The sequence below is a fragment of the Prunus dulcis genome, chromosome 2 (genome assembly GCF_902201215.1).
Source record: "Prunus dulcis chromosome 2, ALMONDv2, whole genome shotgun sequence".
In the NCBI taxonomy this organism is placed as follows: domain Eukaryota; kingdom Viridiplantae; phylum Streptophyta; class Magnoliopsida; order Rosales; family Rosaceae; genus Prunus; species Prunus dulcis.
The window spans coordinates 24,094,375-24,121,167 of record NC_047651.1 but is presented as its reverse complement, the minus strand read 5'-3'; the positions used below and the strand labels follow the sequence as shown (position 1 = coordinate 24,121,167).

General features: G+C 38.1%; 6 protein-coding genes and 1 pseudogene across 7 annotated transcripts; 4 read left to right on the top strand and 3 right to left on the bottom strand.

The window, feature by feature from the left end:
• The first annotated feature begins 955 nt into the window (after positions 1-955).
• Positions 956-3,289, top strand: LOC117617205. The gene has a single exon (XM_034346489.1). The coding sequence runs from the start codon at positions 1,224-1,226 to the stop codon at positions 3,141-3,143; it is 1,920 nt and encodes a 639-aa protein (XP_034202380.1). The 5' UTR covers positions 956-1,223; the 3' UTR covers positions 3,144-3,289.
• Positions 3,290-3,311: 22 nt separating this feature from the next.
• LOC117617206 (pentatricopeptide repeat-containing protein At4g38010) lies at positions 3,312-6,120 on the bottom strand. The gene has a single exon (XM_034346490.1). The coding sequence runs from the start codon at positions 5,389-5,391 to the stop codon at positions 3,601-3,603; it is 1,791 nt and encodes a 596-aa protein (XP_034202381.1). The 5' UTR covers positions 5,392-6,120; the 3' UTR covers positions 3,312-3,600.
• A 328-nt stretch (positions 6,121-6,448) lies between these two features.
• On the bottom strand, positions 6,449-8,172 carry LOC117617207 (transcription factor TCP19). The gene is made up of 2 exons (XM_034346491.1): positions 8,086-8,172; positions 6,449-7,760 (listed from the first exon to the last, which is right to left on the bottom strand). Exon 2 carries the CDS (start codon positions 7,731-7,733, stop codon positions 6,591-6,593), a length of 1,143 nt encoding a protein of 380 aa, XP_034202382.1. The 5' UTR covers positions 7,734-7,760; positions 8,086-8,172; the 3' UTR covers positions 6,449-6,590.
• Positions 8,173-9,323: 1,151 nt separating this feature from the next.
• Positions 9,324-10,772, top strand: LOC117619558 (peroxidase 66). Its single transcript, XM_034349545.1, has 3 exons — positions 9,324-9,667; positions 9,799-9,987; positions 10,081-10,772. The coding sequence occupies exons 1-3, from the start codon at positions 9,446-9,448 to the stop codon at positions 10,642-10,644; spliced, it is 975 nt and encodes a 324-aa protein (XP_034205436.1). The 5' UTR covers positions 9,324-9,445; the 3' UTR covers positions 10,645-10,772.
• Positions 10,773-12,170: 1,398 nt separating this feature from the next.
• Positions 12,171-14,581, top strand: LOC117618439 (annotated as a pseudogene).
• A 121-nt stretch (positions 14,582-14,702) lies between these two features.
• Positions 14,703-16,297, bottom strand: LOC117620371. Its single transcript, XM_034350552.1, has 4 exons — positions 16,148-16,297; positions 15,733-15,980; positions 15,305-15,518; positions 14,703-15,133 (listed from the first exon to the last, which is right to left on the bottom strand). The coding sequence occupies exons 1-4, from the start codon at positions 16,286-16,288 to the stop codon at positions 15,011-15,013; spliced, it is 726 nt and encodes a 241-aa protein (XP_034206443.1). The 5' UTR covers positions 16,289-16,297; the 3' UTR covers positions 14,703-15,010.
• Positions 16,298-20,238: 3,941 nt separating this feature from the next.
• On the top strand, positions 20,239-26,119 carry LOC117618976 (MADS-box protein SOC1-like). Of its 2 annotated transcripts, XM_034348779.1 has the most exons (8): positions 20,241-20,877; positions 21,011-21,200; positions 23,279-23,360; positions 25,013-25,074; positions 25,171-25,270; positions 25,368-25,409; positions 25,523-25,564; positions 25,675-26,119. In XM_034348779.1, the coding sequence occupies exons 2-8, from the start codon at positions 21,019-21,021 to the stop codon at positions 25,816-25,818; spliced, it is 654 nt and encodes a 217-aa protein (XP_034204670.1). In that variant the 5' UTR covers positions 20,241-20,877; positions 21,011-21,018; the 3' UTR covers positions 25,819-26,119. The 2 variants fall into 2 exon arrangements, with proteins under 2 accessions (XP_034204671.1, XP_034204670.1); XM_034348780.1 differs by lacking the exons at positions 25,368-25,409; positions 25,523-25,564; positions 25,675-26,119 and having other exon boundaries at positions 20,239-20,877; positions 25,013-25,086.
• The last annotated feature ends 674 nt before the right edge of the window (positions 26,120-26,793 follow it).

Genomic DNA, 26,793 nt, shown 5'->3' with positions numbered 1-26,793 from the left:
TCAAGTAATGTTCACTGTCATCATGCCTCTAATCATTTTGGCTCGAAAATGATGTTTTATAATTATTCTTTATGTTTCCATTCAATTTGGACCTCTCGTTAAAAATTGTAGATAAAGATTAAACCACTGTTTGGTTGAGAACTTGAGACAATTATGATGATTGCCGACACCGACAATTTATTGGTATTGCTTGAACATTAAAAGTTAAAACCCTGCATATGCAAAAGACTCATTAATGTAGTGATTTGGAATAATTACTCATTCAGACAAGGTTATAGGTTTGAGTCTTAGTATTCATGTGTTGTATGTGTAAGTTTAGATATTATTGCCTCTCTCCATAAAAAAAGTCCTTAAAACAATAAAACCCTACACATAATAAATGTTATATTCAAAATTTAGCCTAAATTATAATGGAGAGTTAATGTATTTCTGGCCTCAGATTTACACAATAATAAGAAGGCAAAGACAGTTGGTATATTTAATAAAATAAAAAAAGATAAAATTGGCTAGTACAATTGGCATGCATAATTTCGATAGCGGCACAATCAATGGGGCTTTAAAGAAAACTTCAAACTTAAGCCTGAAGCAAGTTGGCCAGCACCAATAATGCCGGCCACAATGCAAAAAGCCCTTTTTGTCGTCCACTTTTGCCTGTTACTTTCTCTTCCACCCTCTCCTTTTCACAAAAGATATACACCAATTAGAATTTTAGTGCTTCTAGTTTTTACATTAAAGTTAAATAAACACTGCATAATTCTAATTTAAATTGGAGAGCTCCTTATAATCAATCCATTTTACATAATTACTTACCAGTGTCCATGCCCCGCATGCACATGTTCATCATGAACTTTCCCTCTCAGAGTCTCTGCAATTATTGCTTCAATTCACACCTTGTTGACTGAGTGACTGGTCCAAAGCAATTGACCCCCCATGACAAGTTTGCAAAGTAAACCATGCTGCTGCTTAATGCGTGGTTAAGCATGCAATTAATGATAGAAAATGTCAACTAAGCCACCTTGTTAAGCATCGTATTTTAGACTGATCTGACCTGTTCAAACTAATCATACCATGTCTATAAACCAACCAGGCCCAAAACATACATGTAAGACAAAGTAAAACTTCTGCAGTTTCTTTGTTTCTAACAAGAAGAAGAGTCATTATAAATATAAACCATTGCTTCATGATTGAACCAAAACCACAAAAATACCACAAAAAACAGAGAGATGCAGTCACCTTGTTTGAAAGAGGTCTCAGAAGTCTGCCTAAGCAGCTGCTGCCCCGCCCCCTTGTTTAAGTTGTCGGCGCATCACGATGCCATGTCCAAGTCCAGAAGCACTTCTGCAGCTTGCCGCCGTGACTTTGCAGCCACGACTTCATCATCCATCTTCCCAAACACCCAGTTCACCAACCATGAGTCTCTCCCGTCATTGCAAGAGTCTTTCTCTGACTTCATCAAAGTTTATCCTCGATACCAGGAGACTGCCCAAGTGGACCAAATAAGAGCTCAAGAATACTACCATCTCTCACAGTCAAACCACACCTGCCTTGATTATATTGGCATCGGCCTCTTCTCCTCTTCCCAGTTGCACAAACAGGAATCTTCTTCCCAACTGAATTCAGATTTCCCCTTCTTTAGTATATCCTATAAGACTGGGAATCTGAAGACACAGCTACTTCATGGCGGCCAAGAATCAGAACTGGAATCTGCAATGAGAAATAGAATCATGGATTTTCTTAATATTTCTGCAAATGATTACAGCATGGTTTTCACAGCCAACAGAACATCAGCTTTTAAACTTGTGGCAGAATCTTACCCGTACAAGACTAGTAGAAAGCTTCTGACAGTTTATGACTACGAGAGTGAGGCAGTGGAAGGAATGATTAATACCTCAGAAAAGAGAGGAGCCAAAGTCATGTCAGCAGAGTTTTCGTGGCCGAGGCTGAGGATTCAGTCGGCGAAGTTGAGGAAGATGGTTGTGAGTAAGAGGAAGAAGAAAAAGAAAAGGGGTCTTTTTGTCTTCCCAGTGCATTCTAGGATAACTGGTTCCAGATATCCTTATGTATGGATGACCATGGCTCAGGAAAATGGGTGGCATGTCCTAGTTGATGCTTGTGCATTGGGGCCAAAGGACATGGATAGCTTTGGCCTCTCTCTCTTTCAACCAGATTTCCTCATTTCTTCTTTCTACAAGATTTATGGGGAAAACCCATCTGGCTTTGCATGTCTCTTTGTCAAGAAATCTGCTATTTCATCTCTAGAATCTTCTACAAGTACAGGAATTGTAAATCTTGTCCCAGCAAAGAAATTGCTTCAGATAGCAGGGGATTCTTCTGGCACCGACACAGAGCTTGAACAGATATCTAGACTTGGCTTGCAACTAGATGCATTGGGCACAGCAAGTTCTTTCTCTGGTCTGATATCCAATCACACAACACAGACAAGAAGATTGGAACGAGAAGGCTATGAGAGTGCAGAAGAAGGTGCAAACCGGACAGGACTAGAAACTTCAGAGATACGGGAATCAGAGACACATGCCAATTTAATAAAGGATAAAAATTCCAGAAGCAGCAGAAATGGGGACAGCCTAGAGGTTGTATGCAGGGGCTTGGATCAAGTGGATTCAGTGGGGCTAATGATGATCACTAACAGGGCAAGGTACCTCATCAATTGGCTGGTGAGCTCACTGAGAAAGCTTAAACATCCTAACACAGAGGGATTTCCTTTGGTCAAAATATATGGGCCAAAGATCAAATTTGACAGGGGACCAGCTCTGGCATTCAATGTATTTGATTGGAAAGGAGAAAAGGTTGAGCCTGTTCTTGTACAGAAACTTGCTGATAGAAACAATATTTCTCTTAGCTATGGATTCTTACATCATATCTGGTTCTCGGATAAGTATGCAGAAGAGAAAGGGAGAATCCTAGAGAGAAGAGAAGGTGGAGTGAAAGGAATGGATGCAAACAAGTTGAAGGCCAAATCTGATCTAGGAATATCCGTGGTTACAGCTGCACTTGGATTCGTAGCCAGTTTTGAAGACACATACAGGCTTTGGGCTTTTGTTGCACAGTTCCTGGATGCAGACTTTGTGGAGAAGGAGAGATGGAGATATACAGCTCTTAATCAGAAGACCATTGAAGTTTAAGTAACATATATTTATATATTTGTTTATTATCTAATTGATCCCCAAGTATGGAAAATTAAACATCCTCGCAGACAAGATTCTGTACATATGGAATTTAAACTGTAAGAGGAAAACAAAAATGTAGTACAGTTTCATTCATTCTTTCAGAGATAAGCGTTTCAGAACCTTTCAAAAGATTTCATTAGCTTGTTATGCAATCTTCTATTTGGTTACCTAAATCTTATCCTTGCACAAATTTAAGTTTATTACAGCTATGAGTTGGAATGAATTAAATTATCTTCATAGGCTCAGATAGCGGGGAAATCCAAATCTACTTCTTGTAAAAATGATGCATGGGTCTTTAAATTAGGATACTAATAATGTCAGGAGTGTTACTTGTCCTGATTTAAAGAGTAATATGCAAAAAAGTACGAAATGGCCTCAACTGAGAAAAACATGAAGGTATATACTTATCTTATCAGGAATGGATGGAGAATATCCCTTCAAGATAGACTTGATTAGCAAGGATGTTCAATAGTACATGGATATCCTCATGTTGAGGGTGGCTTGTATCCCCAACTAAAAATTCATGCGCCTTACCATCCACCTCTATAACACTAGACCCGGGGGACTTTTGCATACCTTTCTTCTTCATCAACGTCCTTACCCTTGTTACATCAGCCCATCTTTCATTAGTGGCATATATGTTTGATAGGAGCACATAAACCCCACTATCGTGCAACTTGAGTTGCAGGAGACGGTCTAGTATTTCTTGAGAGAGCTCAACATCACCTTTGGCCTTGTAAGCACTTAGAAGAGCTCCCCATATCAGCACATCAGGTTGCATGGGCATAGTGTTTATCAATTCCTGAGCTTCATCCACGAGTCCAGCCCTACATAGCAGATCAACCATGCATCCATAGTGTTCTAACCTTGGAGAAAGATTGTAAGGTTGACTTATCATCTGATAAAAGTACCCACGGCCTTCATCAACCAAACCAGAATGGCAGCAAGCTGTCAAAATAGCTAGAAATGTCACTGCATTTGGCCTGGTGCCAGACTTAGTCATTTCTTCAAAATTTTGGAGTGCCTCATGCCCATTTCCATGCATTGCTAAACCACCCAGTAACGCATTCCATGTAGAGACATTCCCACAAGGCAATTCATTGAAAGTCTGCAATGCCATCTTTATACAACCACACTTCGCATACATATCAATCAGAGATGTTCCAATATGGATATCCCATTTGATTCCTCTACGATCAATAAACTCGTGGACCCATCTACCATAATCAAGAGCCCCAAGACTGGCACACGCTGAAAGCACACTAGCAAGTATAATTTTATCAGGCTTGATGCCTAAGGTTTGCATGTTGCAGAACAATTCCAGTGACTCCCTTGGACGTTTACATTGCACCAATCCACTTATCATGCTAGTCCAAGATACAATGTCCCTTTCAGGGAGCTCATCAAATATTTTCTTTGCATCACATAAACTCTCACACTTAACATACATATCCACAATAGCATTGCCTACCACCAAATTTGTACCCAATGAACGCTTGAAGATTAATCCGTGAATCCCCTTCCCCACCCTCAAATATCCCATTCGCCCACAAGCCACAAGTACACTAACAAAAGTTGCCACATTCGGCTTCACATCCATCCTAAAAAACAAAGATATAGCCTCGTCAAACAATCCTGCTTTAACATGGCCAGATATCAGACCAGTCCAAGAGACCACATCTTTCACAGGCATCTCATCAAACACTCGGATGGCACCACCACAATCACCACAAACGCTATAGAAATGCACAAGCGAGTTCTGAGCATAGACATCACACTGAAAACCCATCTTAACAACCACCCCATGAACCTGTCTTCCCTCTCCCTTCCCCAAAAACTTAACACAGGATTTCAAAACCGCTGGAACAGTGTACATGTCAGGCACAAACCCATCTCTCACTATCCTTCTATAGACCAAAACCGCCGCCCCTGGCTTGTCACCATTGGCATAGCCAGAGATCAGCGTGTTAAATGGAAAAGAGCTGACGCGCCAATCAACTTGTTTAAAAAAGTCACAAGCGTAATCAATAGAATTAACATTTTTTCCGAGAAAACCAACAACATTGTTAGCAACCAAGTCATTGCAAGCTAGGCCAGAAGTTACTATTTGTGCATGGATTTGCTTGAAACATCTCATGCCGCTGCACCTATCAATCAAATCCAAGAGAACCCATTTAAGAGAATGCATAGTACTACTCATCATATCAGCTACACAATGTCCATTTCGAGAAACAGCACTCTGAATTCCCCATTACCAAAGCTCCCATCCATACAAATGATAGGAAAAGATAACCTCTTTCTTTACTATTGTGACCCAAATTGAAAGGCATAACATAGAAAATTCCATTGTTAACCACAAGCGTGCTCATAAAGAGAAAGCATTCATTGATGCATCCAACTCAATTGTACTTTCGACTTGAGAGAGACTTCAAAACTGGAAAGGATAAAAAAGAAGAAAAAAGAAGAGAGAGGTGAACTGGGCATTTGCAGAGGAACATAAACTTTGCCGAAGTATCCAATTCAATTGTAGTTTCGAGTTTCGAATGAGTTCCAAACGCCAGAATTGTGATCAGACCCTTCCATTGCCTTGAATTTGAGCACGAGCAACATCGAACATCCTCGGGTTTCGTTAATTTTTGTTTGGACTTCTGAACACACGCTTCATCACACATGTTTTGGTATTATTTGTAAACCCACAAAGAAACATGTTCTGGGCTTGACATAGTACGGTCCATGCTGTCTTGTGTTAGGATTGGACTGGATTACGTTTATGAGCCCTTTAAGACGGCTAATAAATTGGGCTAGGATATCCACAAAATTACAATCACAAGAGCAGCTACACATGAGACGCGTGTAACGAGGGCCAGCCTGGAATTCTAAAAAGTCTGACCTAAAAGGATGGGCGGGGACCACCACGAGGGGTCAGCGTAAAAATAGAACCAGCTGGACCCGCATACCAAAGGACACGTGCCTTCATCGCATGGACATGATCGCACTTCATGGCGCACACTGAGCCACTCGGCTTGGTCCACGCCCCACCAAAACTTTCTCTACTACTGTGGAACCCACCAGAGCACCACCTTGCACGTGCGCAACCCAACCTCAAGTGGACTTGTTCGCTCCCTTTTTGCCCTATATCCCGAAACGGGTCTCACCTCACACGTGCAACACAACTTCACGTGACCAGGAGCTTGCAAAACGAAAGATTAGAGTTTAAATAAAAAATTGAATAGTCATGCAACTTGCTTGGCAGCAAAACAGAAGCAAAGAAAAGGGGCCTTGCATTAGTAAAACCCAGATGAAACAAAACCAAACAGGATGAGTTTTTTTTGTGCATTACAAAAAGGCCTAAAACGCTAAAAACACCCTAACACTAGAAATTTGTTGACTAAAAACCTCAATCTAAGGCTTAGAGAGTGGTGTTTGTGAATTTGCACCCATGAACTGAAGCTCTCTCTTATCATAAATCTCCAAAGAAAAATCCCTCAACATCTGAGTTGTTGTGGCACTAGCTGCAGCAGCACTAGCACCAGTCCCACTACCAGTAGAAATGGTGTTCTTATTAGCTCTGGTTCCTGAGGCTGAGCCCAAACTGGGTCCCAAACTAGACGAACAGCTCCCCCCCGAACCCGAAGTTGCACCGCTCGAAATCGAACCGGAAGAGGCCTGCAACTGCACATCCCCACCAACAACGTGAACACCTGGTTGAAAAGCCGACAAGAAATTGGAGATGGGTCTTGCTTGCAAATTGAAAATCGGGGTTGCAGCATCCGCAGCTGGAACAGCCCAAAGCTGGGGCTGGTTTGGGTTCATAGCCCCGTTGTTTGGGAACATGAAGAAAGGCCCAGCCGCACCAGTTGCCCCAACTTGCCACATGGGCACCAACCCATGTGCCCCACCGCCACCGCCACCGCCGCCATAGCTCATTGGTGCCAACCCACTAGACACAGAGCTCTGCTCATGCACATCAACAAACTCACTGTTCGACCCTCTCTTCCGTCGCTTTCTGGGTATTTCAGTAATCTCACCGTTGGGTCTCGCCGGTGAAGTTGTGGGTATCTTTAGAGTGCCACCGACGGAGACGGCAATGGCGGGGACTGTGCCTGTGCCCGTGGCTTGCATAATAGCAGGCTCGGCGTGCTCGAGCAGCCACCTTATGGTTTCGCCGTCGGACTTGTGGCCAAGTTCTCGGGTCAGTTGAAAAATCCTGGCCGCACACGTGGCGGGCATTCGGATCCTCCGGCCCCGGCCCTCCACCTTCGTGTGGCGGTCCTTCGACGACCTCTTTGCCGCCACCACTTGTTTCTCCGACGACGTAGGAACCGGCACCTGAATAAGACCCATAGGCAGAGATCCTTCGTCCAGTTCTTGCACTGTGTCCGTCAGCTCTTCTTTCATCGTCGGCGCCGTCAACGGAAATATTTTCTCCGGAGGGTCCGCCACTGATGGGTCGGATGCTGAGGTGGTGTTGTCGTTGCTACTGCTATTGCTGTGCTGTTCAAGCTCGTTGCTTTCTTCAAGGCTCTGCCTTTGATTCGGTTCCATCTTCAACGAAAGTCTCAGAGAAAAAATCTGTTGGATTTCAAGAGTCGCAGAGACACTCAGAAATTTTTGGAAAGCAGAAGAAAACCCAGAAAAAATCACACGAAAACAAGCTAAAAGAACGAGGAAATTTCACGAATTTAAAATCAGTATATCTGGGTTAGCTGCAGAAGCAGAGCAAGAACAGGGCATGATACTTTGACTGGGTTTTGAATCTCTGTTCATACTAAGGGGGAGGATTAGAGCAGGGGACTAATTGAACAAAATACAAAGCAAAAAAACAAAAACAAAATTTGTTGGTAATGTAAAACAATTATGAAATCAAGGAACAGAGAAAGGAGAGAGAGAAACAAACCCTAGAGAATCAGAAGAGCCCCACTTATCCCCTTTTCTCTTTGCGAGCCCTACCAACACCAAGAGGGACCCTCAAGCGCTTTATTTATTTATTTATAGCGTATGGGGGTCTTATCAACGGTTCGAGACTCTTCACACACATCCTGGGCCAAGGAGATGGTGACACGTGATGGGTCCTATTTTTTTTAAGAAGGTACGTTTTTTAAAACTTGGTGATTTGCTCTCTCTGTGTGATTTTGTGGGTTCGGAACCTCCGGATTGGGCCTTACATGGAGGTGATCGCCTGCAACGCGGTCCATTTGATGATGAGTATCACTAATCATGTCATGCCACCTAATCATCATCAAGAACCCTCAAAAGTCATCCTTATCCACTTGGGGGCCCCACACATCCCACGCATAAGATTCTTTAAAGAGAGCAACCGATGTGGTGTGGTGGAATCCACTTACATTAACGATTGACAACTATTCACACACGCTCGTAAGCAATTGTCGTATCTTTGAATGATATCAGATTTGGTCACATACTTGTTGATGTTTTTCCAAGAATTTCATTTCCTTATTTTCTTTTCAATTTCCTGATTTTTAATGTAGCAACTAACACATAAGAAATTTGCTTGAGAAAAGGGTATTTTTTGGTGTAGATATGGAATTTAACAAGTCATGATATATACAAACAATATTTTTTTTGTCTCGAGGCTCCTAAAACGGGCTTTGTCCTTGACATGAAAAAATGAATCTCAAGTCCAACTTCACCCTCTTCAATATCTTATTTTCTTTTTAAACTTGTTTGCATTTGAATTAGGATACAGTTATGTGAGTCTCAAGAAATTAATAAGAACCTTCCCAATTCCCATGAGGAAAGAAAAAAGAGAAAAAAAGAATAGTCTAGTAAATAATGTAATTTGCAGTACCAAAATGTTGTACTCTCTCTCACCAACCCCACGCATAAGCATAACCAAACTTGATAGATATAAGCCAACAGTCACTTTAACATTAATGGTAACATGTGAGTTTTGCTTCTTTCTGCTCTTATATTTATAAATTGGAATACTTCAATTTGAATCAATCAACTAGAGTCCTAGACGTTGATCCTACTAGAAAAATTGCTTAGGTAGCCCTAATAATTAGGTGGATCACAGGCCAAAAGCTCTAGGTCAATTTTGGAGTACATAGGGTTGAGGTTGTTCCTCCATTGAGTAACTTGAAAGTACGATCAATATATAATGTACACAAAATATTCCTGAAATGTGTATATACTTGTTATTAAAATCACTATATATACTGGTTCCATTGAATTTCTCAGCACACTCGAATTAACATCTCTTGGTTTTGTGGATTTTGTATCTTTGCCCTAGCAAAATGGCAATGTATGCACCAAAAACAATCTTGTTCCACACATTAATATGTCTGTTGTTAACTATGGCTTCACAATCAAAAGCATCGTTCAATTCCAACTATTATCATCAAACATGTCCACAAGCTGAGAAAATCATATTACAGACGGTATATAACGCTTCCATGCATGACCCTAAAGTCCCAGCTCGTATCTTAAGGATGTTCTTCCATGATTGTTTCATAAGGGTATAATCTCTCTCTCTCTCTCTCTCTCTCTCTCTCTCTCTCTCTCTATATATATATATATATATATATATATATATATTAATGTAGGGTAAGGTGTATAATTAGCTTGTGTTTGCTTATTGGTTACTTAGGGATGTGATGCATCGTTGCTGCTAGACTCAACCCCAGGTAACCAAGCAGAAAAAGATGGTCCTCCCAATATCTCAGTCCGATCATTCTACGTGATCGACGATGCCAAAGCTAAGCTAGAAATGGCATGTCCACGCACTGTTTCTTGTGCTGATATCATTGGCATTGCCGCAAGAGACGTAGTTACCATGGTACGTCCCGTACGTTTATGTTACTAAATTTATGTTGCCTGACAAATGTTTATGTATACAAGAATAATATGTACATTGTTTATTTCTTGATAGTCCGGAGGTCCTTACTGGAATGTGCTAAAAGGGAGGAAAGATGGCAGGGTTTCAAGAGCTAACGAGACCATCAACTTACCAGCTCCAACTTTCAACGTATCCCAATTGATCCAAAGCTTTGTTAGGAGGGGCTTGGGTGTTAAAGAATTGGTTGCCCTATCTGGCGGCCACACTCTTGGGTTCTCACATTGTTCTTCTTTTGAATCCCGGCTTCGAAATTTTACTTCATTGCATGATGTTGATCCAAGCATGAACAATGAATTTGCTCAAAAGCTAAGAAAGAAATGCCCAAAACCAAACAGGGATCGCACTGCCGGAGAGTTGTTGGACTCAACTTCCTCAACTTTTGATAATGATTATTACAAGCAAGTAGTGGCAGGAAAGGGCGTGTTTGGATCGGATCAAGCATTGTTTAGTGATTACAGGACTAGATGGATTGTTGAATCATTTGCTGAGGATCAAAGTTTGTTCTTTAAGGAGTTTGCAGCTTCTATGGTGAAACTTGGAAATGTTGGCGTGATTGAGGATGGTGAAGTGAGACTGAATTGCCGACTGGTGAACTGATCACAGAGAGAGAGAGAGAGAGAGAGAGAGAGTAATAACCCAAAGATTTTTCTCTTACTATATTGTTCCCAATTTGATAACCAATGATGTAACTTTGATTTCTTGTTTTAAAAATAAAATAAAAGGAAAATGCTTAGTAACCCAACAATGGTTAGTGACATGAAACTCTATTCAAGAATGTTATTTATTTACCTTATACTATATGGGTAAGTCTTTGATATAATCTTGAATGTGAGAGAGAAAAAGAAGGTGACTATTTGTTACTACGTCCTTTGTTTCTTTATTATATAATCTACAGTCTAAACTACTCTAAATTATGATCTTTTAATTTTTAATTAATTAAAATTCCATCAAGTTTGATTAACTATTTGTTCATGTCTAGATCCAAAGTTTTCACATTTTAAAAGGCCTTTTTTTTTTTTTTTTGAAATATCAAATTTTGTTATTAAAGAAATAATCACGAATTCACTTTGTAAGTGTTTCCTTCCATGAAAGGCAAAATTAATGATTTAAAAAAAAAAAAAAAAAAGATAGGTAGGTTCCCCTGAGCGATCACAGATTTTTATTTTTATTTTTGTTTGGTCGAACACTGAGCTTGATCACTTTAATTCACATAGTTCGTACACATACCAACTAATTAAAATAATTATACATACGATCTCAACTCACCGAAAACAACAAAATGGCAATGTGTGATTAGTCATACGCTGCAGAAAAAAGCCATTTGAGGAAACTTTCTGTCTAATACTTCATCTCAAAATTGCCAACTATAAATAAACTTGAAATTCAGTGAGGCAGAAAAACCCAAATTATTATTATAAGCATGGCCAAGCCACAGATGCTTATCACCTTTCTCTACCTTTCATTTGCAGCTCTCCTCCTAATAATCAATTGTGATTCTGAGGAAAGAAATGGATATATAGAAAATGATCTTCTTCTCTTCAGTTCCTTTGTTTAGTGGTTGCCATTCTAAATCAATGCAGGTCTATGTTGTATACATGGAGAAAACCCAAGTGCTTACGAGGCTTCAGACAGCAACAATCTGCCCATCGTTCCATGCTAGAAACTGCTCTTGGAAGGTTATTCAAACCACATGCTAACATGCTCTGCTCTGTTGCATGGTTTTTTTAATGGAGTATCTTTTCGTATAAAAAAATACCACTTATTTATTTATCTATAATTTATATATATTAAGACTTATAATGTACTTGTTTCATCGTGCAGTACTCTAGCTGCAAAGGAATCGCTGATATACAGCTATAGCAGGAGTTTTAATGGATTTGTAGCTAAATTTTTAGATGAAGAAGCTACAATACTAGGAGGTGAAGTAAATATTAACAATTAAAAGAGTCACTACTTGTGAATATTATTGGAGTTTGGATAAAATCACATTCATTTACAGAGATGGAAGACGTTGCCTCAGTAACGCACTGCTGCAGCTTCATACAAGAAGATCATGGGACTTCCTGGGATTACCTCCGTCCCATGTCAAGCATAGAAAAGAGGGAGATGAAATCATTGGAATGATGGATTCAGGTGATGATCACCAACAGCAAACAAAACTCTTTAACACCCAATAATCATTTTCAGGCTCAGTTTTTCGGTGTTTGTGTTCCAAAGCTTAGAGTTAATTTTCAGGAAGTTGGCCAGAATCAGAGAGTTTCAGTGACAAAGGATTTGGCCCTCCACCAAGAAATTGGAAAGGAATGTGCAATACTAATTAAACTTTCACATGCAACAAGTGAGAAACAAACCCTTTTTCCAGTTTGTCCTTCTTACTAATTGTCCTTATCTTTGAAACTAATCTAATGCACAACATTTTGACAGCAAAATCATCGGAGCACGATACTATAATAGCCAAAACTTTTACGATACTACGGACATCATACCTCTGAGGGACATGGGACTCACACAGCCTCCATTGCAGCAGGTAGAGAAGTGGCAGGAGGAAGTGTCTTTGGTTTGGCTCAAGGAAGCAAGGGGTGGAATTCCAAATGCAAGAATTGCTGTGTACAAAGTTTGCTGGGGATTGGGATGCAGCATTGCAGATATCTTGACTGCTTGTGATGATGCAATTGCTGACGGAGTTGATATCATATCAGCTTCTTTTGGGATGTCTGCAGCTTACACCTTCACTGACGGCCCAGTTGCAATTGGATCCTTTCATGCATTAAAGAAAGAGATTTTGACCATAACTGCTGCAGGGAACTATGGACCTCTGCGTGCTTCTATCAGTAATGTCTCACCGTGACTACTTACTGTGGGGGCTAGCACTATTGACAGGAAGTTTGTGACACAATTGGCTCTTGGAAATGGAAAAACCTTCATGGTGAGCAATTCTTACCTACCCTACTCTATAACTTTTGTCGTCCAAGAAACTTTCATCTCTAAAACTTTTTTCTCCAGCTAACAAGCCCTTGATTTCTTGATGATACAAAGGGGAGTGCTATCAATAACTTTGATCTTAAAGGAGACATGGTTCCCTTGATTTGGGGAGGAGATGCTTCAAACTAAAACTCCAAGACATCAAAATACTGCAATGCTGGAGATATGGATTCACAGAAAATAAAGGGGAAAATTGTTCTCTGTAACTACCGATCAAACGGTGCTGGCATTCTCCATACAGATGGAGTCGGAGTTATAATGCCTTTTCAATCTGTTGACGATCCTGCCTTCTCGTTTCGCATTGCAACAACACTCATCAGTCCAGAAGAAATTCCCAAAGTACTGGACTACATTAAGACTTCCAAGTAAATAACCAACAAACCGACCTATGGAAAGTTTTATAAACATATATGACTTGGTACTCGTTCTTATTTTGTACCACTAAAACCTCAGGAATCCAGAGAGGCAACTATTCTAGTTAGTGAAACATGGAAGGATCTATACGCACCATATGTACCCTCTTTTTCATCCAGAGGACCTAACCTAATGGTGCCTGATATTCTGAAGGTAAAGTATTGCTTTGTTTTGCCCTATAAACTACTTTCAATTTATATCTACTCTCTGGAATCAAATTAATAGCCTGATCTGATTGCTCCGGGTGTAAATATCCTTGCGGCTTGGTCACCGGTTGGAAGAGCTTCAGTTTACAGTGAGGACACAAGGAGTGTCAAATAATATGTAGACTATGGAACCCCAATGTCTTGCCCACACGTAACCGGAGCAGCAGCCATTGTGAAGGCTGCTTACCCACGCTGGTCTACAACAGCAATTAAATCTGCACTTATGACCACAGGTATGTCAAACAATCTACTCTTTGATTTCCTAAATTCTTTACACACCTTAATGTTTTTCCAATACAGCATACGTTGTGGACCCAAAAAAGCACGAAAATGAAAGAGAATTTGCTTGCGGGTCGGGTCTCCTCAACCCAACCAAGGCAGTTGATCCTGGGCTAGTTTTTGATGCATCTGAGAAAGATTATGTTGACTTTCTTTGCAAACAAAGCTACAACACCACCACGGCAAGAAAAATTACACGTGACAAAAGTGTTTGCAGGGGCATCAAACCTGCTAGAGCATGGGACCTCAACTACCCCTCCTTCTCTCTAGCTGTAGAAGATGGCCATGAGATCAAGGGCAATTTCCATAGGACTGTTACAAATGTTGGTAAACCCAACTCAACCTACAATGTCAGCATTGTCATGCCTGATTCTATAAAGGTTAATGTGGAACCATCTGTACTTTCATTCACTGATATTGGAGAGAAGAAATCGTTCTGTGTGGATGTCAATGGACAACACATAACTCAGGTTCCAATCATATCAGGTTCTATCACATGGAAAAATGGAAAACATGTGGTGAAATCCCCATTGGTAATTTACAATGTGCTTCCATCTGTATTCCTTACCAATCCGCTATATCGCACGCAGAGATTATCCACCCATCAGACACATATATCACCAGGCGAGAGAAGTTCTTTCCAACCTCACTAAAATAAGAATTGTCAAAGAAAAGAAAAATAAGCCTATATTGCCCAGACGAGGTGCGGAGGATCTGGTACTCTGGTTCTATCATCTCTTAATGTAGTAAGAAAACAGAAATAACATTTTCTTCTATAGTGAAGAATGTACCTACATTTATTTCTCTTTCTTGTTTATCAGCCAGAAGACAAATGGTATTCCGATAGATAATCCTATCTTTTACATTTTTTTTCAATTTCTTTTTGCTTCTTGGTATTCCAAGTGAATTTCTTTGGAAGCATGTAATATCTTAAGAACAAAGAAATTCCAGATAAAAAATGAAGCAGTGTTTGTGAAGAGAATACACATTTCTGCTACTACATTTTTCAGTTATGGAGAAACCTTAAGAAGGCTTTCAGCTTTTACATGTTTATATCAGATAACGATCAAGCACTTAGCACATCAAGCAAATACTACATCGGAACGAAAAACATACTTGATACCCTTAGTAACGTTTCGGGCTTCATGCAACAAACATTTGTCTCCATGAATGTGTAGAAGAGCCATTCCTTCAGTGGGAGGCACCTACAGAATTTTTAAGTAGGATTAACGGGCGCTGCATATTCCATAAAACGCTACAATAAAACTAATTCAAGAAAGAAGAAGATTTTAATTCATGAAAAAAGTTGAAGATAAAAATGATAGGGAATAATAGAGAATAAAAGCAATATGGTATGAACAAAAAACAGAACCCACCTCTGCCACAACAGTATTCCTCGAACCGTAGAAGACAGTTTCTCCTCCAACCAGAGGCTCTGAGGAAGAATCCTTAGGAATTCTCTTATCATTTGTAGCTTTTGGTTTGAAACCGCCACTTAAGTATATTAACAAAGTATAATGGGTGCGTTTTCCGTCTCCAAGATCATTACTTTCATCAATATGCCTTCCAAAGCGCTGCCCAACCTTGTACCTGAAAACACATGGCAACCAAAATAATTAAGTTTCAAGGTGCACAAGCCAACAAAATTCAACCTTTCTATTTTTATTTGTAATCAGAGAAGAATTTCTCAAAGAACAAGTAAAATCCACGTCCCTTAATGAATGAAATCAGATAATGGACCAGCTCAAAGTTAGAAATAGCTTTTGAATTGGTTCGATTGTGTTCACAGAATGAGACTACCAACCTATAGAATCTGATATTTGGGTTTAAGCCAACAGCAGCCTTCCCTCGAATTTTGATATCAGAAAATAATTTGTCAAGACCAGACTCCCAAATTGTGTCTGCAAGAACAGGATCATTCACAGAGATTCTATCATTGTCTCTATGAGCTTCGCCTTTTGTTGGGCCAAGACTCCCCTGGTGAACAAACCCAACAGATTCTGCAGCTTTAACGAAAGCCTTTGATTCTGCAGATGTGAGGAAATTCTGCACCTGAATACATTGCCTAACTATTAACAACCATGACTCAATTAATATCTTGCAGACGCGTAAATGTTCAATGGTTAGAGAAAATGTATCCATCTAAGAAGAACCCATATGCCAAAATATCAGAAGAAAAACTGAATTTCAAAAAGATGCAATCTTTTTACAGTTCTTACAGTAAAGAGATAAGTATCTTTAAGACAAATTATCTGAAGATTTGATTTTGTTTTGATGGTTGGCCACTTTGACGCTGTTTTGCTGGAATCAGCTTCTCTTCTGTCTCCCATTTTCCTCTTGTTTGTTCGTGTTTCAGCCATACGATACGAGTATGGCTCGCCCTTCTTTTTTTCTCGCCTACTCTGTTTTATGGGTTTGTCGAGGCCCATTTTCTCGAGTTGTGGCCTGTCAAGGCTTTGGTGTAATTGGGCTGAGCCTGCAGCTTACTTTTACCGTCCAATGAACCATTTGGTCCATTGCTATTCTTTTTACACCACCGTGCATATATGCATTGTCGGCCCAAAGTGAAAAAAAAAAAAAAAAAAAAAAAAAAAAAAAAAAAAAAAAAAGCACACCACCATCACCATGCAACTGAACTGGAACTGGATCCTTCGCTTTAATTTTGTCTGTATTTATCTAAGTGATTTACTAAATATAAAACATTTTTTCAGAAGAATATAAAACTTTTTTTTCGAACTTAGGTCTGAACAGCGAAGAGAACGATCCTTACCAACTGCAGAAGAATATAAAACAATATTAATTATAGCTAAAGCATAGAAACCCCAGGAGTTTATTTTTTATTTTTTATTTTTTGCCAAAGGGATATAATTTTCAAGGTTAGTATATTTCAGCCCAGCTAAGTAAATATTAATCCGTAAAATATTGCATTGCCGGTAGCAAATATAATTAGAAGGATTTTATATTTAAAAAAATTATAAATAAAAAATAAAAACAATGATTATTTGCGCATTGAAGATGCCATAAATTGAAGCGACTTGATTGAAACCTAGCATCGATCACCATCAGCACCACAATCATCAAATCCCATATCACAGCCTAGTGTTTCTCTATTTTTCTTTTGCCACTAGATAGCTAGGGAATCTTCCTATATCCTTTTTCTTTTATTCATCAAAACCTATATCCCAAATCCCAATAACCATATGACATACATGGGTAAAACTTCCTTAATGACATGAGCCAACCAAAAAACTAAAACGACTTGAATAAATCACTCTTGAAAATAACTTCTATAATTCCTTTCAACCACCATAATTTCTCTAAATCTAGTCCAATGACATCAATGACAAAAACTGTTGGAAGTTTGAAAGCAAATGTCCCACATTGGAGAAAACAAAAGGTTCCATATGCTTTATAAGCATGAAACCTTAACATCAATTAAATAAAGGTTGGGGGGCTGATGGGCTTGGTAGTGAAGACTATCATAGTTGGCTTTGCTTGATTAATATTAATATTTAAATAATCAAGACTTGGGCCTTGGGTGGGTCTCTGAAAAATAAAAGAAATATACCTAGCTCGAAAATAAAATAATTATTTTTTATTTTTCGGATTCCTTTTGGCAGAAGTTAAATTCAAACCAGAAAAACTTATCTTTTTGTATACTAATTGCTATTTTGAAGGGGTGTAATTCTGTTATAAAACCACAAGTCCTAGGCCATAATACGGATAATCTTTTTTCTTGAACTATCTCATACTATTTTAAAGTTACCTACTGTATTGGAGAGAAGAAGCACACCAACGTTCGCCAGAATTCAAGGATCCCGTGCTGGACCTTGAATTATAGATAGTTGAATCCTGGGAGATAGACGCATGTTGAACTTCAAGCACTGAGAAGAGGCAAAATTCTATCTTTAGGACATTGCGAATACGCAAGCCTCTATCTTCAATAAAAGTCAGTATTCTGTACTTAATTTATATTTGCACATTTATACAGATTTCGTAATTTTGCTACTGTTTATATTTTAAGAGTTGTGCAATAATATAGTGATCCTATAGTATAAAACATTTATTGATTATTTCCTAACAAAAACTAGCCTTCAACTGGCATGACTATCCTAAATAGACTAAGAGCACCCAGCAAACTAAACTAAGTTTCGGAAATCATGAGAGAAAAATACAAAAAACTCATAGAGTTTTTAGAATTTATTGAACAACTAAACCAAAATAAAAAAACTAAGCCGGTAAAAGGAAAACTAACCGCCACTAATCGTCATTCAAGACATGACATAGTTACTCCAGGGCCTCACCGCACCAATGAATAGTGAATCTACCATAATCAAGTTGCAACACCTCAAGAGCAACCTTGCAAGATGAGGTATAACAAAAGCCAACCAAGATCTGATACAATAGATATGCCAAAATAAGAGGAGATTAACATAGGTCCACCAAAAGCCGAAGAACATCGAAGATCCGACGGGATCCAAAGAAAAACCCCTCGGATCTGAAGCTTTCTCTCTATTAGCGGTTAGGGTTTTGTGTGTAAAAAAAAAAATCAAAATTAAGATTAGGAATTGATCATCAAACACTCAAAAGGTTTGGAACTTAATGATACACATCTTGTTCTATATCAAAACAGCAAGATTTCCTCCCTCACAAAAAAATTTCAAACGTAACGACTTCATTTTCAAAAGACAAGTATGTAACACAATAGTCTAGTAAAATATAAATATGTTTTATTTTTTTATAAAAAGGCAATAGAAAAGTAAAATGAATAAGACTTGTTCTCACGTGTGAAAAGGCTAGTGCATAATAAAAGGGAGTTGTTAAACGAACCCTAAAATTAACTGAGTACATCATACTACTAAACTATTTAGTGAATTACTAATTTACCCTTATATAAAATAACAAAAAAGGATATATTGAATTGTGAAACAAATGTAATTTTAATAAATATACCATACTCATCATATTCAACCATAATCAAACGTAAGCGAAATTTTTTAATAATACTAAAATAAAATCCTAAAATAAAATTATGCGGGCTTGTTAAATGGGCTAATCTCCCCACTCCACCCACGGTAGCCCCTTCCTCCTCCATCCCCACCATAATTCCCCTTCCCCTCCCCCACTCCATCTCTCTTTGCCTCTCTCTCTCCCCCCCTACATCTTCCTCTCCCTCCCTCCTGAAAGCACCACCGTCGTTCCTCGTTTCTTTTGAAGTTTATGGAGTTTCGTACTTTCCATAAACTAATATATCTCCTCTTTGCTCCTAGACTAAATTATGTTATGGACTTGTAGGAATGTTTGTAATGAAAAATGGGCAAGCAAAGTTGTGGGATTAGGCCATAGAAGAAGAGTGCAAGTGTGGGGAACGAGGGAGCGGCTGCCGTGGGAGGAGGGGGAGATCACGGACAGGCTATCTTTAATTTTTATATTTAAAAAGAATTATTTTAAGAATTTGTTTATTAATTTAAAATTTTAGATGAATTAAAATTAATAATAAAAACATACCCAGCTTTAATAGAAAATTTAACGGAAATTGACGGAGGTGGTAGATTAGCACCAAAATTGAAATTTAGGTGGCAAATAGTGAAATGTTTTTTATTGGGTGGTAAATTTTGTAAAAGGGGTATTTTTGATAGTTAAATAGGGTGTACTTAGTTAATTTTATATTTTGATTTAAATAATATAATATATTTAGATCATAAGGTGTACTCAATTAATTTTAGGTTTCGTTTAACAATACTCAAATTAAAAGAGCTAATCTGCGTGACAAGAAACTATGATAAAATTAAGATAATTAACTAGAATGAGTATTCTGTTTTCTTTTTTCAGGCAAGAGATGTGTTTGCCCTTGCTTGACAGCGAGGGGAGATTCCAGGCTTCACAGCTAGTATTTTTTCGGTTGATTATCATTAGTCAATGCTAATCCTTCCTTGAATGGAAACACGTCCTATTCTCGTTGCTAATACTCTCTTTCCCACTTATTTTATTTCCAACCTTATAAGCCTGCTTGCTTCATTAACTAATAAGCACCCAAAAACTAAACAAATTTAAATGATAAGAAAATGAAAAAAGTTAGACTCGCCACTCAAGGTTAGCCACGTGACACCGTCGTCTCCCATTGGAAAATATGACGATGGGATGCTGACAAAAGCCGATGTGCTGTCCCGTTCTCATTAGCCCGTCACGCAAAGTGATTGTACGATGATCTTGACATTGCTGCATCTCAAGACAATGAGAGATGAATAAAAACGAAAGCCATTTTTTAATTCCCAATGCGGTTCCGAAAAAGATGAATAAAAATATATTCCCTCTTTTACTTCTTCTTTGTTTCTTAATTTTGCCAAAAAAGAGAAGCCATGAGCATTTAAGTAGTGTTTTATCTAATATTTTGACTGTGTTTCTTTCCTCTAATTCTATTCCTTTCTTTTTTTAGTGGGGTAGAATTTTAAAGACAAAAGAAGGCAATAGAGAATAATGGAAGTGAGCTATCGATCAATATGGAAAAAAGGGGTCGGGTGGCCTGATGATAAAGAAATTGGAACATCCACAATCAGAAAAAAAGAAAGTTCTTCCCTTCTGCACTGCACTGTGGACTATTTCTAGGGTTTCTGATCTATTTTCCATATTTGTATTCTATCATCCTCCTATACCCTCGTGTTGTGTCCTTTGTTGCTCTTTTTGGGTAATTCAGGTCCATGGGTGGCGTCTCTGGGTTCTATTTTTAGAAACCTAATTTAACATCTTTTTTGGGGGCTTTCTTTTATGAATCCTCCTGGGGTTTCATCTGCTAATTGCTTCTTCAGAGCCAAAGTCTGATACTTTGTTTGGATTTTCTAAACTAAACCTCTCCTGGGTTTGCTCGGTTGTCAAAGGTCCTTCACAAATTTCTACATTTTTCTCTACTAGCTAGTGTTCGAGCACTTCAAATCTTCGAGGGGGTTTCCAGGTGTAACTCTTCTCTACTAGCTTATTTCTTGAGCTATATATTATATATGTTAGCGCATCTTTACCAATTTTCATGGTATTATTATTATTATTATCTCAAGATGATCTTGTAATTAATGATGGCGATGATCTAGGCTAGGACATGGTGAGAGGGAAGATTGAGATGAAAAGAATTGAAAATGCCACAAGCCGGCAAGTGACCTTCTCCAAACGTCGAAATGGGTTGTTGAAGAAAGCCTTTGAGCTTTCAGTTCTCTGCGATGCTCAAGTTTCCGTCATCATCTTCTCTCAGAAAGGCAGGCTATATGAGTTCTCCAGCTCTGAGTATGTTTCTGTACTTTTTTTTTATGTATACCTCATATATATATGTTTGAAGCCCCATTTTTTTGTTGTTGTCTATATGCTTTGTTTCTTAAAGATGGAAACATCATTTACTTTTTATGGTGTTGATGAGCAGGTGTGGGTTGTTGTACTGGTTTTGAGGCCAGTGTGTACGATGATACATATATATATATATAATATAGATTTCTAGCTTTCTATCCACTCTGGTCTTAAATCAAAGCTTGACTTTCTATTTTATGTTTTATTTGTACCATCCGCATCTTACAAGTTACACATCTGCTCGTTTATAATAATCGTTTATAATTAATCTAACCAAATTGAGTGCTCGTTTATAATCCAATCAAATTGAGTGCTCGTTTATAATCTAATCAAATTGAGGTTTCTTTCTTGCTGCTTTTTAGGGGATTAATATTATGTCTTTTCTAACAATTTATGTACGCTTTATTAATGTTTGCATTAATATTGAATGAGATTTCATGGGGCTTTTCAAGTTTCAACTTAGCGTTTCTGCCTAAATAAAATATTGAAACTAGTGCTTCTTTGTTTTAATGCCTTTGTGCTTAACTTCTGGCAATTCAACTTCTCATTCTACTAACTAATGATTTTATCCAATATTTCATCATTTCATGGACTACTTGTCTGTGCACGCAACCCTTATATGCTCAAACCTCAAACTTCAACCCATGTTCATTTGCTTTTACCACATCAAGAACTGTAACAATTGAACCTAGGCTTACATTAGGGATGGATCAATATTCACTACTAATTGGTCCAACACCGATATTTTCTTCAACTTAATCACTTGTGTAACTCAACATGTGTGTGACATTTTATCATACTAGGGCTTGGTGCTATTAGTATAGAACCACTTACTTATGTATTGTATTTTATTTTTTCAATTTCCCAATATATGGGGATTTATCACGGCAAAAAGCTCTCATCGGTAGTTCATGATATAACAACTGACAAAACAGCTAAAATTAATTCTAAAACTTCTTCTAGATTTGTAGGTATTCATGTGCAAGTTCATCACTTAATATATGCATTTTAAGTTTTGTTAAATAAAGGAGTAGAAGATGAATTCAACCCAAAAATCTTAAGCCCCTATGGTGAAGAAGTCAAGTCTTGCACACACAGCAAGGACCATATCTATAGAGGGACGGAGCTACCGTAGAGGTCCCCAAAGATGGAAACTGCGGTATCATGAGCATGGTCATTGGGGTAAAGAACATGGTTGTCATGGTTTAAACCATATTTATTTCTTCAGAATGAGCTATATTTTGAATTGGGGAGCATGTTTACATCTTTATGTATAATCGTTCTTATCTGCAGCTTCAAATTGAGGGGGTATATTTCATTCATTTCTATTTGCAATACAAATCTTCCTTGAGGTTCTATGTGGGGTGAATAAAAATTTTAAGTTCCTATTTGGTTATACTTGTTGAGCTACTTGATATGATCATCTTTCTTTGTTTGGCGGGCATTGGAAAATAGTGTATCCTTAGAGTGGTTTAAGAGCTCACGTGGATTTAGGCCATGTTGGGTGGTTAAACTAGACTATGATACCAATTGTTAAGAGCACATATGTAGAACTTGCCCTTAGAAACCGGCTTGTAAGGGAAGGGCACCCAAGAGGTCTTAAACCACTCTAGGATATGTTAATTTTCCAATGTGGAATCTTGAGTCCCAACATCTAATCCCTTTTTGATGTATAAAGTGTAATGGGGTTTCTTAGCTAGCTAATTCTCAGTCCAAAACAAAATTGTTGTTCTTATTAGTTCTTTCTTTCCGGCCCCCAGTACTGTTAAGATCATAGACTCATAGTACATGTGCCTAGTAGTTTATACACTCTATCTTCTGGCATTGAGCATAACACAATTAATCGCCTTGTTATATGGGAAACCTGAATAATCACAGAACATCATCATTGATGGTGAAAAAAAAAAACAAGGCTGAATTTTTTGAAAATATCATGTTAGGGATTTTGTGATTGCAGTACTATATTTAATTTCATTAATGTTCATTGATTGATTTTGACCTTTTTTTGTATTCTGATACAGCATGCAAGATACTATAAAACGATACCACAAACATGCAAAGGCTGGGCAAACCAACAAGATTGAAGTGGAAGAATATGTGGAGGTTAGAAACTCCATCTTGGAATTTGGATTAATCCATCTTTGAGAAGTTGTTATAAAACAGATGGATGAATAATCTTTGACCATGTTTGATGATTGGGATTGGATTGGATTAGGAGGTAGAATTAGATTCCATTGGATTGGAAATGATAACACTAATCCAATGATGTGTTTGATACTTCACATGATTAAGAGGTTGGATTAATTGAAATGTGCTATTACATGACTTAGTATTAGACATATTCCAATCTAACTTAATCTCAACCTTTTGGCTCTAGTAGGATTAGACATTAAAGCCCTCCACTGTTACATCTCTAGAGCAATCGTTACCTTTGGATCATAGGCTCAATCAACATACACATGACCAGTCTGATTGTTAATACACATGTGATTGTTTAACTGATTAGGATTAAGCTGTTAGTTTAGTTAGAAGAGAATCCTTTTAGTTATTAATGTAAGCTTCACTCATTGGCTATATAAAAGCCTCCTTGTAATGATTAATGCATAATGAGAAATTCAGTTTTTACAATTCTCTTTAGACATAACACAATCCATGTTGTTTTTAGGCTGCCAAACATATTTTGATTAGCTAGGATTACGAATCCTATCCAACTACATAATCCAACTCACTAAACGGACCCTTATTAGTAACTTAGATAGAAACAAGTATGATGTAAAGACTAATTTAGTCATATTGATATTAGGGTAAAAACAAAACTTCTACATTTTTTTGCTTTTTCAGATGAGTAAACATTATTAAATAGAAACGATCAGTATGTAACTTTACAACTTATTTTTCATGACAATGACCTCCTTTAGCGGAAATGATTTATGTCAGGCTAGAAGCTTATAATTACAGACCTAAAGTTTAGAGTTCTACACCTATTTATGATGAAGGGATCCTAGTCGGCCTTTTAGATTCACAAAAATTAATTTGGAATCCTTCGATAGATAGAGAAAGGGGTTGTAAATGGTGTGTCAAAGCATGGTGTAAAGAAGAATATATGATATATACATGAGTTAAAGACTGAAACTTAGAGCATTCCACTCAATGCGACCAAGTAGTGTTTCCCAAAAGTAACGGAGGAGTATATGAACAAGATGCTCCGGTTGAGTAAATGAACAAGATGCTAAATGTCAAAATCTGTTAAAATTAGGCATACAATTGAACAAGTTGCAAGTATTTTGGCTCTGGGAATCATGTATTGTCACAGGTAAGCGTGAAAGAGGCTATGTCAATGAATTTCTGGGGTTATTCTTACTTTTTCTTCCTACTTCCTACTTGGTTCTGATACCTAGTTATTAGTCCAGACATATGTAGTGTTAAAAACATGCACACACATTTGTTTATGTACAAATATGGACTTGTTGCTTCGTGAAATATCATTTCTTGGATTTCATAAGTTCAGCTACACCTACGCGTCCGTCTTCCTACATGTAATTAAGATTCATGTTTATTTATCAACAATGGCACTTGATACATAAATGATCATCAAATCAAATAGGGTAAAAGAAGAGAAGTCGGGGAGGGAAGAAGGAGGGCTTCAAGTTGTTGAACTAGGTTAACTTTTGGCATGTCCTATATTACATGTTAAGCAAGTCGCTCATGACATTTTATTTGTTTACAGTTGACAAGTTAAACCTATTTGCATGCAGCAATTGAAGCATGAATCGACTGCTATGGCCAAGAAGATAGAGAACCTAGAAGCTTCTCAACGGTTTATTGCTTAGTTTGATTCTTCTCCTGTACTTTTTTACGCATCTAACATTTAACTAGACAGGTCTTCCTAAACCCTGAATTTTGTATATCTCAGGAAGCTTTTGGGACATGGCTTGGACTCTTGCTCTGTCGAGGAGCTCCAAGAGATCACTGGCCAGCTGGAGCGAAGTGTACGCAAGATAAGAGAGAGAAAGGTATATATATTTCACCTGTTCACTTATTTCCTGCCATTTTTATCAGTTCAATAGGAGAGGAGAGGTTAAGTTAACTTGGAAGTGATTTCCATTCCAGGCTCATTTATTTGCGGGGCAGATGGAACAATTAAGGGCAAAGGTATTTATTTCAAGTGTGCAACAGACTAATAATAGTAATTTGTACGTATAGCGGTCAAGTACTTTGTTCACTGGTTCTAATTAACACCAATATCTTTATCTCTCTGAAATCAGGAGAGGCTCCTCTTAGAAGAGAATGCAAAGTTAAGTGAAGAGGTGAGCCTTCAAATTTGAACCCTTGTTTTACATTACTGCTACCGTCACCACCATGGTCCCTTGTGAGTTTTCTGGTTTTTGTCTTATATTTTTCTGCATTATTATGATAGTTTGGTGCACAGCCGAGGCAGCTGCTGCTGCAGCAGCAGCTTTCAGTTGAAGAAAAAGGAGCTGTGAGCTACTGGAGTCAAAGTAGCCTGAGTTCTGAGGTGGAGACGGAACTGTTCATCGGACCGCCGGTAACGCGCCGTTGAGAGATCACAGCCGCCCAATCGTCTTTTAAGTCAACATCAGATATAATAATAATAATATTAATGCTCGTCAATCATCTCTAGACAATGCCATCAAAATTACAAATAAACAAAAAAATAATGTAATATGGATCACGCATCTTTGGTAGGACGTGCTCTCAAATAATAAGGTCGAACAATAAAAGATCCAGGAAGGAATTGATTCCCTCCGACTCCTTTTTTCACCCTGTATGTATATATTGCAAAATTTGACGTTGTAACATTATATATAACTGTATTCAACTTCATGACCATGATTTGCCTAGCTTTGTACCTACCTCCTAAAAAGAAAGAGGATTGGTTGGGTTCTATAACTTTGGCTGGCCCAAAAGCTAGTTGTTAAAATTCATTCAAATTGGGCTTCATGCATGATTGGAATTGCACTGATTTTCTCTGTTTTATATTTACAGATCCATCCAAACCACAACTGATAAGAACTATTTTTTGGGGCTTAGATGAGTTTTTTTTTCCTTTTTCCTAATTTCATATCTTACATTACATGGGTCGAATTTCGTAGAGGAAATTTGGGTACCTTTCTCTCGCTGTCTGAATAATGGTTGCCTGCTGCAACATGATTTAGACATGCACAAAAATAAAAAAAGGAATGGGACCTCTTTCTAAGTCTCTGTCACAGTATGTTTCTCCTTTTTTTCCCATCTTCAATAATTAGCTTCTTTTTTTATTTTGTCTGTCTATATGGAATATGTCCAAACAACCCTATAGAAAAGTCCCTACTACTCTTTCCAGCTACCCTGTCCAACTCTAAGCCCACCATCACCAATTCATCATTCACCAGTCGCTCCTCTCTGTCTAACTAAAGAGTACAGACACAGTTGATAATCATATGACCTAGTTAGCTGGGCACTGAATTTGGTTTTTTCCTATTTTTTCTGAGTTAAATGTGTGACAGGCAGGGACTGAGTTGTTTTATTATATTTG

Bases quoted from the DNA above. Each gene is read 5' to 3' on its own strand.
- LOC117617205 (XM_034346489.1), top strand. From the start codon at position 1,224: ATGCAGTCACCTTGTTTGAAAGAGGTCTCAGAAGTCTGCCTAAGCAGC.
- LOC117619558 (XM_034349545.1), top strand. From the start codon at position 9,446: ATGGCAATGTATGCACCAAAAACAATCTTGTTCCACACATTAATATGT. The intron at 9,668-9,798 runs GTATAATCTCTC...TTGGTTACTTAG, and splicing joins TCCATGATTGTTTCATAAGG to GGATGTGATGCATCGTTGCT. The intron at 9,988-10,080 runs GTACGTCCCGTA...ATTTCTTGATAG, and splicing joins CAAGAGACGTAGTTACCATG to TCCGGAGGTCCTTACTGGAA.
- LOC117620371 (XM_034350552.1), bottom strand. From the start codon at position 16,288: ATGGCTGAAACACGAACAAACAAGAGGAAAATGGGAGACAGAAGAGAA. The intron at 15,519-15,732 runs GTTGGTAGTCTC...ATGTGTTTTCAG, and splicing joins CCAAATATCAGATTCTATAG to GTACAAGGTTGGGCAGCGCT. The intron at 15,134-15,304 runs GTGGGTTCTGTT...AAAATTCTGTAG, and splicing joins GGAATACTGTTGTGGCAGAG to GTGCCTCCCACTGAAGGAAT.
- LOC117617206 (XM_034346490.1), bottom strand. From the start codon at position 5,391: ATGATGAGTAGTACTATGCATTCTCTTAAATGGGTTCTCTTGGATTTG.
- LOC117618976 (XM_034348779.1), top strand. From the start codon at position 21,019: ATGGTGAGAGGGAAGATTGAGATGAAAAGAATTGAAAATGCCACAAGC. The intron at 25,271-25,367 runs GTATATATATTT...TTTCCATTCCAG, and splicing joins GCAAGATAAGAGAGAGAAAG to GCTCATTTATTTGCGGGGCA. The intron at 25,410-25,522 runs GTATTTATTTCA...CTCTGAAATCAG, and splicing joins TGGAACAATTAAGGGCAAAG to GAGAGGCTCCTCTTAGAAGA.
- LOC117617207 (XM_034346491.1), bottom strand. From the start codon at position 7,733: ATGGAACCGAATCAAAGGCAGAGCCTTGAAGAAAGCAACGAGCTTGAA.